The sequence below is a fragment of the Cebus imitator genome, unplaced genomic scaffold (genome assembly GCF_001604975.1).
Source record: "Cebus imitator isolate Cc_AM_T3 unplaced genomic scaffold, Cebus_imitator-1.0 Scaffold6, whole genome shotgun sequence".
NCBI lineage: Eukaryota > Metazoa > Chordata > Mammalia > Primates > Cebidae > Cebus > Cebus imitator.
Window position 1 is genome coordinate 13,756,586 of NW_016107321.1, and position 13,163 is coordinate 13,769,748.

General features: G+C 44.1%; 1 protein-coding gene across 1 annotated transcript in view; it reads right to left on the bottom strand.

The window, feature by feature from the left end:
- The window catches only part of MTHFD1L (methylenetetrahydrofolate dehydrogenase (NADP+ dependent) 1 like), a 207,573-nt gene that overhangs the window by 71,496 nt on the left and 122,914 nt on the right, over window positions 1-13,163 (bottom strand). The window contains exons 16-18 of the mRNA XM_017539199.2: window positions 9,193-9,234; window positions 8,014-8,114; window positions 7,286-7,463 (exon numbers count right to left, since the gene is read on the bottom strand). Coding sequence (XP_017394688.1) covers window positions 7,286-7,463; window positions 8,014-8,114; window positions 9,193-9,234 — 321 coding nt within the window. The remainder of the gene's footprint in view (window positions 1-7,285; window positions 7,464-8,013; window positions 8,115-9,192; window positions 9,235-13,163) is intronic.

Here is a 13,163-nt window from a genome sequence, read left to right on the forward strand (position 1 = left end):
CCTCCTGGGTTCAAGCAATTCTCCTGCCTCAGCCTCCTGAGTAGCTGAGATTACAGGCACGCGCCATCCCACCAGGCTAATTTTTTGTATTTTTAGTAGAGATGGGGTTTTGCCATGTTGGTCAGGCTGGTCTTGACCTCGCAACTTCAGGTGATCTGCCCGCCTCAGCCTCCCAAAGTGCTGGGATTACAGGCGTGAGCCACCGCGCCTGGTCCGTGTCCTGTATTTCTAATTACAACATCTGGCAACCTTATTCCAGGTGGCTCCTGATACACCATCCCTGAATCTTTAGGGTTCCAGAGAACACTGAAACCTTTTAGTTTACTGCTGCGTGTCCTAAGTGAACCTGAAGTATGGGCTAGAAAATCTTGGAAATTCTTCCATTGAAATTGAGAAGAGAAATGGAACAGTGGAGTAGAAACAAGTAGGAGCTATCGTCATGGGTCTCCCTGCCTCAGCCAGTGTTGCTTATTCCAGGAGTGTGTGCAATTTAAAAAATCCCCCTGAATGGGAGCCAGAGGAGGACACAGTCTTGCTGTTCTGCAGAGGAATATTGGATCTGCTGAGACCACTGGAGTCAGAAAACAGCTCCAGGCAGAGGGACTTTGGGTAAGTCATTTAAGCTATCTGTCTCTGACTCAATAAAACAGGCCTCAAAACAAGGCTAAAATTCAAATTCCAGAGTAGGAAAAGAAGCCATAACATAACATATATAATGCACAACACAGTAAGACCCAGAATATATGAAGCGCTCCAAGTCAATTAAAAAAAAAAAAAAAAAAAAAAAAAAAAAAAAAAAAAAAAAAAAAAAAAAAAAAGCAGGAGATATCTGGAAATTTGGGGTTGACTCATGGAAAGGAGGTCCGGGAAGGAGAGGGTCATTGAAGCCATTCACACTGGACTATCACAGCTGTTTAAAGGCAGCTCAATCATAATTAAGAAAGCAGAATATTAAAGAGCACAGATGGGAGAAACAGGTTTATGAGAGAGATACACAGCTGACTGGAAAATGTAAGGCCAGCTTTCCACAGAACACTCCAAATATTCTAATCCACAATGAGAGGAGAGGTGAGTGCTGAAGAAAGGGCTACGGGCGCTGAAGATGGGAGGGCGAACCGGGAGGTCAAAGGCCCCGAGGGGGAGACAGCTTTTCCAGGGACAAGGACAACCAAAAGGAGGGATAGAGGGTGATTTTTCCTTCTAATTACTGCACAATATAACAGGCAACAGAGATGTGTGCATCATTACCATTTTAGCTTTTAAGATTCTATTAACGGAACCCTATATGTACAGTGTAAATGTACTTCACGCCAGAGACTACACATGTAAAGACGATTAAAGGGGAAATTTTATGTTATGCAGATTTTTACCACAATGGGAAACCCCCCATTATAGATCCACAGATATGTATTTTAAATGTTTAACTATGGACACTCTGGCTGCAAACGCTGCAGTCCGCGTTAAGGACAGCTCCCACACCCCAACAACGGCTGTAGCTTCCAGCTGACACTAGCAAGACAGAAAACAATTTCTTAAGAACCAACCAGAAAAGCAACAACAATAACAGCAAACATCCTGCCTTAAAAAAGAGCAGCAGAAGAGGAAACGCCCCTAGCCATATGAGCAGTGAGAGTGTAAAGCAGAGCCAGCCGAGGCTCCATGCTGCAGTCCTCGCGGTGTGTTTTGGTCTTTCATCCAGCCCCCACTGGGATCAAGAGAAAGGCTTCACGCAAGGAACAGGAAAGACCTTTTAAAAAAAACAAACACTATCCTGTCTTGCTGTCCAGGCTACACCTCAAAATGTCTGCAAGGTTAGAGGAAGGATACAGAGATGATTTTCAACCTAGATCCTGATCTAACAAACAATATACGGACAGAATGTCAAGCTGACTTTGCGGGGTCATAACTCCTTCTTTGCAAAAATGACTGATGCTTGTTGATATCACTAAGGGCTCCCAATTCTCAGAGAAGAAAAATGCCCATGTCTTAGTTTAGTTGAGTAGGTGCTTTAGGAGACTTTGTTTCTATTTCCTGGTTTTAACCCAGTGCGAAAGAAACTAACCTTGGAGTTTGACAGTTACCTTGAGTTACAGGAGAATTCCTGAAGGTGGATTTAGGAGGCCCACACTCTTTCCAAAGTGAACATGACAGAGGAGGAGCTAGCATTAATTGACTCCCTTCCTTCTTTTTTTTGAAACAGAGTCTAACTCTGTTGCCCAGGCTGGAGTGCAGTGGTGCGATCTTGGCTCACTGCAACCTCTGCCTCCTGGGTTCAAGCGATCCTCCTGCCTCAGCCTCCTGAATAGCTGGGACTATGAGTGCCTGCCACCACACCTGTCTAGTTTTTGTATTTTTAGTAGAGACAGGGTTTCACCACGTTTCCAAGGCTGGTCTCGAACTCCTGGCCTCAGGTGATCTGCCCACCTCGGCCTCTGCTGGGATTACAGGCATGAACCACAGCACCCAGCCTTCATTGCCTGCTTTCTATGTTCCAGCATTTTATTCTGGAACATTCCATTTGAGTCTCATAGCAACTTGGTGAAGTTGGTGTCACTGTCAGACACCATTGTACAAACGAGGATGCTGAGGCTGGAGATGAGTCAGCTTTCCCAAATTGTGTCCATGGTAGGAGGCCTACTCAAGGTTTAAACTTAATTTGAATGATCCTGAAGCTTTAGCCTGTTAGCTCTATATAATATGTTCCTTCTCCTATCAAGCGTCCATTTGTTACGGACAAGTCCATCACCTTCCCATCTATAACACAGACCTGAGCTCACACAGCAGCGGGGATGCGTGGAGACAAAGCTGGAAGAATGTATGGAGGAGGGCTTTCTTAGCAAATTAAGTGCGCATATAGATTAGTTTTTCTTTCAGCCATCATATTTCCCTGTGTGACTACAGACATGGAGATATAATATTAGTGAATAATAAAGGTATCATTGTCAAAAGTCACATTAGAAAAGGAAAAGTCAAAGAGAAATCAATTTTGAAGGGGACTTTTAACAGCTTCTTAAAGGGATTGCAATCACCCTCCAGGGTAAGAGAGAAAATGATCCGCTGTATGTCAAGTTTAAACACATGCATGTTCACACAATAAACTCCTTTTGAGCAATTAGTCTACTACGTCTTATTCCCTATTTTTCAATCTTTGTTCTGAATTATTAATTGCTGCCTCCATCTGGTACCATAATTAAAAGCGAATTAGAAGTTACTGTGGCAAAAAGAGATGCCGAATGGTTCTCTAGATAGCAGTTGCTGCCGAAGTCAATTTTCTGTAAAGTTCAGGAGAGACTCTCAAGTCAGAAGTGCAGCGGGTCTCGCTTTACCTGTGAGCTCGCCATCAGGAAGTCTGGCACACTGGTGTCTGGCCGCCCAGCGTCTCCGAGAGCCAGCGGCCCCACTCTCTCCAGCTAAACCACTTTCCACAGGGGTTCTGAGGCCGTTTCCACTTCGCATGCAAATGCAGTCACGCCCTGGGCTCTAACGCTAATCCTCATTCCCCTAAATGATCTCAGGTGTTTTCCTTCCACAACACAAGACTGGGGTGGAGAACGAACAGCACACAAGATGCCATCAGTCTTCTACTGGATACATTCCTGGGGCTATAAAGTCTGGGGAGATAGCAAAGAGCATGCAGACACCCAGTTTGCACTAAGAAGCAAAGGCAGGAGAGTGCTCCATGCAGAAGCATTTTTTATTTCTTTCTCCTGTAGAGCAATGTCACACCTTTCTCACTGCCCAGAATCCAAGGGTTGGTTGTGAGGGTGGGGGGTGGGGGGAGGAAAAAGGGCTTCCAGAAAACCACAATTAGTTACTAAAGTTTTACCAGCACCAACCAATGCAGGAAATCGGAGGGGAAGAAGGTTTCAGCTCTATTACTGACTGCACCAATGAATTCAGATTTCTACGTGGTAACAAGTCAGGACTGTAAATTGTATTAGATGATCTAAATCTTGCCAGTGTGAGGAATGTAGCTAATGGGCAGACAGTCAAAGTGAGCCAGCAGCAGCCCAGCAGCAGCTCTTTTCATGGACCATCACGCTGCAGCAGGCTGGGAGGCTGATTATCTAACAAACAATTATTCAGCTCAAATCAAATTTCTGTTAACAAGAAAAGCGCAAGGTGAGTTGGCAGAGAAGGCAGTGATCGTGGCCTTAAGGCTGCCTATCCAATAGAGGACGTTAGGCCACAGTGTTCTTAAACACTCTCCTCCTTTCAGAGGAAAGCTGACATTTTAGCAGCACTGTCTCCATGAAGAATGGGAATTCAGGAAAAAAAATAATTTAAGTATCAGTGGAACTAAAAGGGTTCACCGTAGGGTTGGTGCATGTCTGAGACAGTATAACTCAGAAGCGTTTCTTCTGATAACTGACCTCTTTTTCACCTGGGATGTTTTCCTCGAAAAGAGCCACACTTTGTGAAATCACTCATGAAAATAACTGTCTTTGCCACGTAGAGTGGGGTGGTTCATTATCAGAAGGCAAGGGGTTCTCACACTCACGGTGGGATCTGGGGGTGACTCTCCCCACAGTGGTTTGTGTAGAAAGGCCCTGGCGTGTGCCAGGGGTTGTAGGAACCCTGGTGACCCTTACCCAGGACCAAGGAACGGGAACCCAGGGTCTCCCTGGCCACTGCCATCTGAGTTGGCTTCAAAGCCTCTGACTTGCCCACAGCAGGGCTATATCGGTTTTTGCGCTGAACATCTCTAGGTCTGAGAACTCAAAGTTAATACAGTTGGAACATTTTCCTTTTCACTCATCCAAAATCTTCTCCCTCAATTGATCTCTACCACCTCTGTAGTCTAGAATATTCTAGTTCCTTATTTATAAAGTGGCTTTATAAAATGACAAACCTTTTCTGAGCTAGTCTCCAATTCATTCCCTATGCCCTTCCTTCCATAAACACTGGCTGCATTTGGAATCTGTGCCTGTACCCATCACTGTCACCCTTCCTCATCAAGAAAGGTCACTTAGTCACTGTCCCCTTTAACTATGTCTCCCCCCGGACCTCCAAGACACACACACCTTTGAGCGTAGTACTTAGCTCTGAAGAACAGAGCAGGATGATAACTCAGTCCTCTGGACACTCTTTCTTTCCCCCAGCCCTGCCTCTGCCGTGCTATGGGACACTGCGCAGCTGACTTAGTCTCTGTGTGCTTTAGTTTTCTTGTCGGTAAAATGGGAAGATATCACCAGTTCCCACTTAAGAAGGATGTTAGAAGCAAAATGGTGAGCACGTGTAAAGCGCCCATACACCCGGCACACAAACACCTCCTTAATCAGGCACTGCGGTAATAGTAAATATTAATACATCAGCCTGGCTCTATCACTATTGTCAATCCAGGCTTATTGACAACGCTGCTAAGCTCTTGCTTCACTGATTTCTTCTTCACTTATGCTATTGATTTATGCTACTGATCAGGAAAGCAGAGTGTCCGTGACATCTGAGTGACACACCGATAGAATACGTGAGGAATGAAGTTAGAGGAGAAGCAGCAATCTGAAAGCTGGGCTCTCTGGGCCGGGCACGCTGGCTCCCGCCTGTAATCCCAACACTTTTGGAGGCCGAGGCAGGTGGATCACGAGGTCAGGTGTTGGAGACCAGCCCGGCCAACATAGTGAAACCCTGTCTCTACTAAAAATACAAAAAGTTAGCTGGGTGTGGGGGCGGGTGCCTGTAATTGCAGCTACGCAGGAGGCTGAGGCAAGAGAATCGCTTGAACCCAGGAGGCAGAGGTTACAGTGAGTCAAGGTCGTACCACTGCACTCCAGCCCGGGCAACAGTGTCAGACTCGTCTCAAAAAAAAAAGGAAGAAAGAAACCTGGGCACTCTGCAATCACACACTACCCATGAAGACAAATCCATGAACCAAAACCAGAGCCACAGAATTCAGAATGCAGACGTCAAAGGGGTCCAAAGACAGACGATCTGAGGAGAGTGGGCCCTGCCTGGGAAGCTCAGATCTTCTGACTGAAGGCTCACCATCAACACGTGCTTAAAACTATCTTAGAGAACCAACCCAGGAATCCCGCTTCTGGGTATACATGTCCAAAAGAACTGAAAACATGGTCTTGAAGGGATATGTGTACCTATGCCGTGAACACCCGTGTTCATACAGCATTATTTACAATAGCCAAGAGGAGGAACCCAAGTGTCCACCCACAGACGGATGAAGAAACAAAATATGGTGTATCCAAGGAATGGAAGAGTATTCAGCGTGAAAAAGGAACGAAATTCTGACACACTACAACATGCATGCACATTACGCTAAGTGAAATAAGCCAGTCACAGAAAGACTGTATGATTACCATATGATGCCACCTACATGAGGTCCCTAGAGTTGTTAATTCATAGAAGCAAGGGAGAATGGTAGCTGGCAGGAGAGGGGAGGGGGGGACTTGCTCTTTAATGGGTACAGTTTCAGTTTTACAAGATGAAAAGAGTTCTGGAGATCGGCTGCATGACAATGTGAATGTACTTAACACTACTGATGTGCATGTAAAAATGGCTAAGATGGTAAATTTTGTTATTTATATTTTACCACAATGAAAATATACATATATACACATAAACTAGACATAGTTCAATGAAACCACAAGAGAAAAGGACCATCACAGAAATGAACAAGGAAAATACCTCCCATGGTTTCCGAAGCCTCACGAAGTTGCTCAAAAGTCTTGTTCCTGTGTAACTCCTGAAAGTGTCATCTGTCAAATCCTGTTCGCTAAAGTACTTCCTCACTTAGGCCTGTGATTTGGGAGTCTTCAAAAGCACAGGCTTTGGGACATAGAGTTATGGTCTGCGCTTGGAAATATGACCTTGTCACATGGCTTAAAAGCTTCTACCTTTTTGTTTGTCTGAGACAGGATCTCATTCTGTCACCTAGGCTGGAGTACACTCCGTCACTCACTCTGTCACCCAGGCTGGTGTGATCTCGATCTTGGCTCACTGCAGCCTCCACCTCCTGGGTTTAAGAGATTCTCCCACCTTAGCCTCCCAAGTAGCTGGGACGACAGGCGCACACCACCATGCCCACCTAATCTTTGTATTTTTAGTAGAGATGGGGGTTTCTCCATGTTTGCCAGGCTGGTCTCGAACTCCTGACCTCAAGTGATCCATCCACCTCAGCCTCCCAAAGTGCTGGGATTACAAGTGTGAGCCACCACACCTGGCCTAAACTCTTCTCTCTTTAGTTTTCTTATCTGCAGGGTTGTAGTGACAACTGAATGGGACAACCTAAGCTAAGGTGGAAGAAATGCCAGCCATTGTTTTTACTAGATCTTACCTGAACATCGTACAGGAACTGGAATCGGCTTCTTTTACTGGCAGCCTCTCTCACAGCCCGAGCCAAGTCCACAGACCCTTTTCCGCCAATTGACCAGTGATAGCAGGGGACGGCATCAAAGGCACCAGCCCGCTTTGCAAGCTCACACACCAAGTCAATCTCAGCGCGGGTGTCGGTCCTAGTGATGAAAATGTTTGTGGTTTTGCATCTGTATCCATTTAGTGATGTTTTTTAAAGAAAGACTAACCACTTCTACAGAACTTCGCTCCTTAACACTGAATATATTTTAAACATCAAAAGTGGTCACATCATGTTTACATAAATCAGACTTAAAGAAAAGCTTGGAAAAAAAAATCCTCTCCAACATGACTCAAATATTTCAAGTTGTTAAGGGTGTTATCAAGAAAATTCCATAACATATCCCTTTGATCATTCACAGTTTGTTTCAGACAAAAATGCTGGGTAGAATTATATATATATATAAAAAAAACAACAAAGAAATAGTAACTCACTATATATAAATTTCACTTCTTAATAACGCTGTGAGAAGACATTTGCTTCTCAAACCAAATAAAAATAAACCAAACCAAATAAACAAATAGGAGGAGCTGGGTACTTCTGTATACTTTTAGATGAAGCAGAGAAAGACCAAATACCCCAAGACACAAATATCATTCACAGGGTGGCCTAGTGATACACCCACAGTTAAAGGAGGAGGCTGGACTCACTTGAAGACATTCAGAGCCACCACAACGGGAACCCCAAAGAGCTGAGCGATCTGAATTTGCTTCTGGAGGTTACAGCAGCCGTCTGCCACCAGCTGGATGTTCTGTCAAAAAGAACAAAGCAAAACGCAGACCCCTGGGTATCACCTCCCACCAAACCTGCCAAGCTGAGCTGGCAGTACCTCCCTGGCAGGATTTGCTGCATCTTTTTCACTGTTTCGTCCAAGAACGATGGCTGCAAGAATAAGGAGGTTCATCTTCAAAATAACTTCTAAAATGATTCTGGGTCCAATGGCATATGCGTGGGTCTGAAGCCTGGCAGCCCCCTAGCCCCCCAGACAGGATCTACCCAATGCACCCACACTCTGCAGGTTGGGGCCTGACAGGTACCAAGGTCCCAGGTAGGTGAGGAGCTCTGTCCAGATATTTCTGGCTCAGATCCCTGGCGCCACCTGTAGGAGGTAAGATGTACAGCTGCCAGTAAATCAAAGTCTATTTACAGAAATGTGTAAGCCATTCCTGTAAGCCATAAAGCCAACCGTATGTAGACCTTCCATGACAAAGGAATACACAAGTGTAAGCTTCCTATTTGTTTATGACCTGAAGACCTTGAGCTCCTGCTGTGATGGCTGCCCTGGAGGTAGAGAACAGTAGACAAAGCCTATATCCATCTTTTCTTGATATTTAAGAGTTAATAGAATGATTTTGTCCTTTCACCCCACTCATTTCCTCTTGGATTCTTAGAACAGCACTTTTCTTTTCTTTTTTTTTTTTTTGAGACAGAGTCTCGCTCTGTCACCCAGGGTGGAGTACAGTGGCGTGATTGCAGCTCACTGCAACCTCCGCCTCCCAGATTAAACCGATTCTTGTGACTCAGCTTCTTGAGTAGCTGGAACTACAGGTGTGAGCCACCAAGCCCAGCTAATTTTTGTATTTTGAGTAGAGATGAGGTTTTGCCATGTTGGCCATGGGTTTTTGCCTGGCTGGCCTTGAACTCCTGGCCTCATGCAATCTGCCCGCCCTGGCCTCCCAAAGTGCTAAAATTACAGGTGTGAGTCACTGTGCCCGGCCAGAACAGCACTTTTTTCTAAGAGACCACTGACAGAGGCCTCATTCACTGTAAGCCAACCAGCCACTGGATTTGAGAGATTCTTCACACGAGCATCTAAACAGCTCCCTTACCTCCTCTGTGTATTCTTTCTTAAGAGGAACACCAGCGGTTACCTGAAATAAGGAGAGAAAACATGAAGAACATCCCATAAAAATGCTTACACAACTGATCTGAAAGAAAGAACACAATCACAGGCGGTTTTTGGAAAGGTAGCTCTACATTTTGTGCTTTTAAAACAGTGGCTGGCAGCACTGGCTACACCTAAAGGCTTACAGGAAGCCTGTAGAAAACACCGATCTCTGGGCTCCACCCAGACCAATGAAAGCAGTTCTGGGAGGGGAATCTGGGATCAGTAATGTTCAAAACCTCCCTGGATGATTCCAAACTGAGCCAATGGAACAGTATGAAACCTCTCAAATACTGGTTCAAATTAGAACATAAAACTAATAAAATGTTTAACACCTGATTTATACAGAGTACATCACCATTCAAAATCATTTTACAGTAACTGCCATAAAGCTCTCTTGTCCTGGCTGGAGGGCAGACGCACAATCACAGCTCAGTGCTGTCTCAAAGTCCTGAGCTCAAGTGATCCTCCTGCCTCAGCCTCCCAGGTAGCTAGAATACAGGTGTGCATCACCACACCCAGATAATTTTTTATTATTTTGTACAAATGAGATCTCACTATATTACCCAGGCTGGTCTCAAACTCTTGGGCTCAAGCGGTCCTCCCACCTTGGCCTCCCAAAGTGCTGGTATTACTGGTGTGAACCACTGTGCCTGGCCTTGCTGGTTAACCTTATAAGTCAATTTAGCTGGGTTCTAGGGTGCCTAGATATTTGTTCAAACATTATTTTGGGTGTTTCTGTGAGGATGTCTGTAGATGCAATCAACATGGAAATCAGCAGCCTTTGAGTAAGCAGGTAGCCCTACATAATGTGGGTGGGTCTCCACTGATCAGTCAAAGGCGTTTGTGAATACAACAAAATGACTGGCGTCCCCTGAGCACAGGAGAATTCTGCAGTGGACTGCTGCCTTCAGGCTGCATTAACACCACCGGCTCTCCTGGGTCTTTGGCTTGCCGGCCTACGGTGCAGATTTTGGACTTGCCAGCTTCTGTAATCATGTGACCCAATTCCTTATAATAAATATATTTCTCTCTATATTCACACATCCTACTGGTTCTATGTGTGAAGAACCCTGATTCATATAATGGGTTTAAAGAACTAATGGTGAAAGAATCTGTGGATCCCAAAGTGTAACAGAGTATTAGTTCTCAGATTGCACCAGGATTGGCGAGCACTTTGGGGGACAGGATGTGAGTTTAAAATGATTGAGGCTAAAATGGGCAAATTCAAGGGCCACAGGATTTTCCACTGCACAAATTATGGAAAAAAAACAAGCTGAAAAAACATAAGAGGCTGCCACAGTTATTTGCGTAATGATCAAAAGGAAGTGGATCCCAGCACAGTATTTGTAGTAGAAAAGGAAAAAAAGAAGATGAAAAAAGAAAACAGAAGTAGAAACGAATAATGATGGCTCAAAAATATGGAGCTGTTCAAGTAAGAAGGAAGGATACCAAAAAGAGCACTACGGAAGAAGAATAAGGGATGAAAGCTCATTTATCTTTCTATTATTGAATACACTCCCTGCATACAGACTTATGCCAGACACCTGGAACATACCAATCAATAAGACACAGTCCCTAGACTCAAGGAAACAAGAATGACATAGGGAGACAGAGAACAAGACATTCATGAAATGGTATGAAGCAGAAGGTACTACTGGGGCCCAATAGAGGGATGCTTAGCTTCACAGAGCTTCCTGGTCTCCACCTTCTCTTTCTTTTTTCTTTTTTTTGTTGAGACAGAGTTTCACTCTTGTTGCCCAGATTGGAGTGCAATGGTGCAATCTCAGATCACGGCAGCCTCTGCCTCCAGAGTTCAAGTGATTCTCCCACCTCAGCCTTCCAAGTAGCTGGGATTATAGGCACGCCGCCACCACTGGTCTCGAACTCCTGGCCTCAGGTGATCCATCTGCCTCAGTCTCCCAAAGTGTTGGGATTACAGGTGTGGGCCACCATGCCTGGCTGGTCCCTATCTTTTCTTATTCTCTACCCCTATCTGTGCCTGCTAACCCTGTTTCTTGTTACCGTGATCACTGGCTGAGAATCATGACATTAAGCCAGAGTGGAAGAGACACAAAGAATTAATGTGGGATGAAAATGCAACCACTGAATAACAGAGCACACACATTCAGATAAAACGAAATAGGATTGTAAACCACGTAGAAAATTTTTACAGGACAGAGACCAGAGTCTGGAAAACCAAGGGACTGACATCAAGAGACTCTGACTGTAGGTCTGATCAGTCCCTGAAATAGATGCGTGATGGGTGATGTTACACAAACCACTGGATCTCTCTGTGCCTCAGAGATATTCTCTTTATAGAGACTGAAAGAGATCAGGCAATCTCTAAACCCTTTCCAGTAGTAAAGTGCTTTGATTTTATAATTTTCAGGGCAGCAGGGCAGGGAGGGCTAATTCCAAATGCATCCTACATAGGTAGGAGTAGCTTTTAAAAATAGCAGTTGTTAGGCGGGGTGTGGTGGCGCACACCTGTAATCCCAGCATTTTGGGAGGCCAGGGCAGGAGAATTGCCTGAACCTGTGAGGCGGAGGTTGTGGTGAACTGAGATTGCACCACTGCACTCCAGCCTGGGCAACAACAGCGAAACTCTGTCTCAGAAAAAAAAAAAAAAAAAAAAAAAAGAGAAGTTGTTATACAGATTCAATGTCTGAAATCCAGGAAGAACTGCTAGCAACAAGAGGTGTTTTGAGTAAAGTCAGAATTCTTTATGATTTACTACTTTTCATTCTTGCATTTGAAATGATGATGAAGCTTTAGATGAAAATGAAGTGCTTAAGTGTTGGGTATAAGGAGTGTGTTTGGATTTAGGACACTCTGCCCTCCATTAACATTTAGCTCTGCATGGTGGCCAAAGGGAGAGATTTGGATCCAAAGTCCTCGGCTCTCTGCTGGCCTGCTGACACTGTCCATATTCCCTAAGCCTATCAAACCTCAGCTTCCTTACCTGTAAAATGACATAAAAACAATGTCCACCTCTCCCAAGACAAAGAATTGCTTTACGGCGTTTCATGATGGCAAGCCTGCTATTTGTTTTTACTATGCAATAATCATTGAATAGATGCCTTTTGTCACATACACAGTACAGTATACCAATAAAGAAATCAGATTTGGCAGTGCATCTCATATGTGAATATTATAATGATAAAGGGACTTTATTTTATTTCAAAATGATTCATCAGTAAAAAAGGTTTTATCTTCCACTTGGAGATTCCTATAAATGAAACAAACAAAAATCAAAAAACCCAACAAACCCCAAAAATCTAAGTACAGCTTTTCTGTGAAAAGGAATATATATTTCCTTTACAATGCCTGTAATTTCTATATACATTAGGATAGATAAATATCAAAATTCTTCAAAGAAGTTAAAATAGTATTTGTGTTTTCCAAGCAAACCTCACTTAGAAAAAATCCAGTATTACAACAGAATTGTGAGAAGAAATCATAATAAACAGAAAGAGAAGGAAAATAGTTTTAGATGAAATCTGATGAGCTGCAGCATCAGTGAACCAAAAAACTATCTGTACAAACATTGAAAAATTTCAGTCATCAAAGAACTCACTGTAAGCCTTATGTTCTGTTCAGGGACAGGAGCCTCTAACCACCCATTACCATATGGTTATACAATCTTGGCCTGAGTATCAGATATGAAGCTCAAGACTAAAAAGTGGCTGCATTATGCTCCTTTCCAAAATATTGCTTAGAAAGAACTGTGGGTGTTACTGTTGACTCGAACTTACTAAACTCAAAGTGCTCTATAGTGGTGTTGTTAAAAAAAAAATTGGGAGGCCGAGGCGGGTGGATCACGAGGTCAAGAGATCGAGACCATCCTGGTCAACATGGTGAAACCCCGTCTCCACTAAAACTACAAAAAATTAGCTGGGCATGGTGGCACGT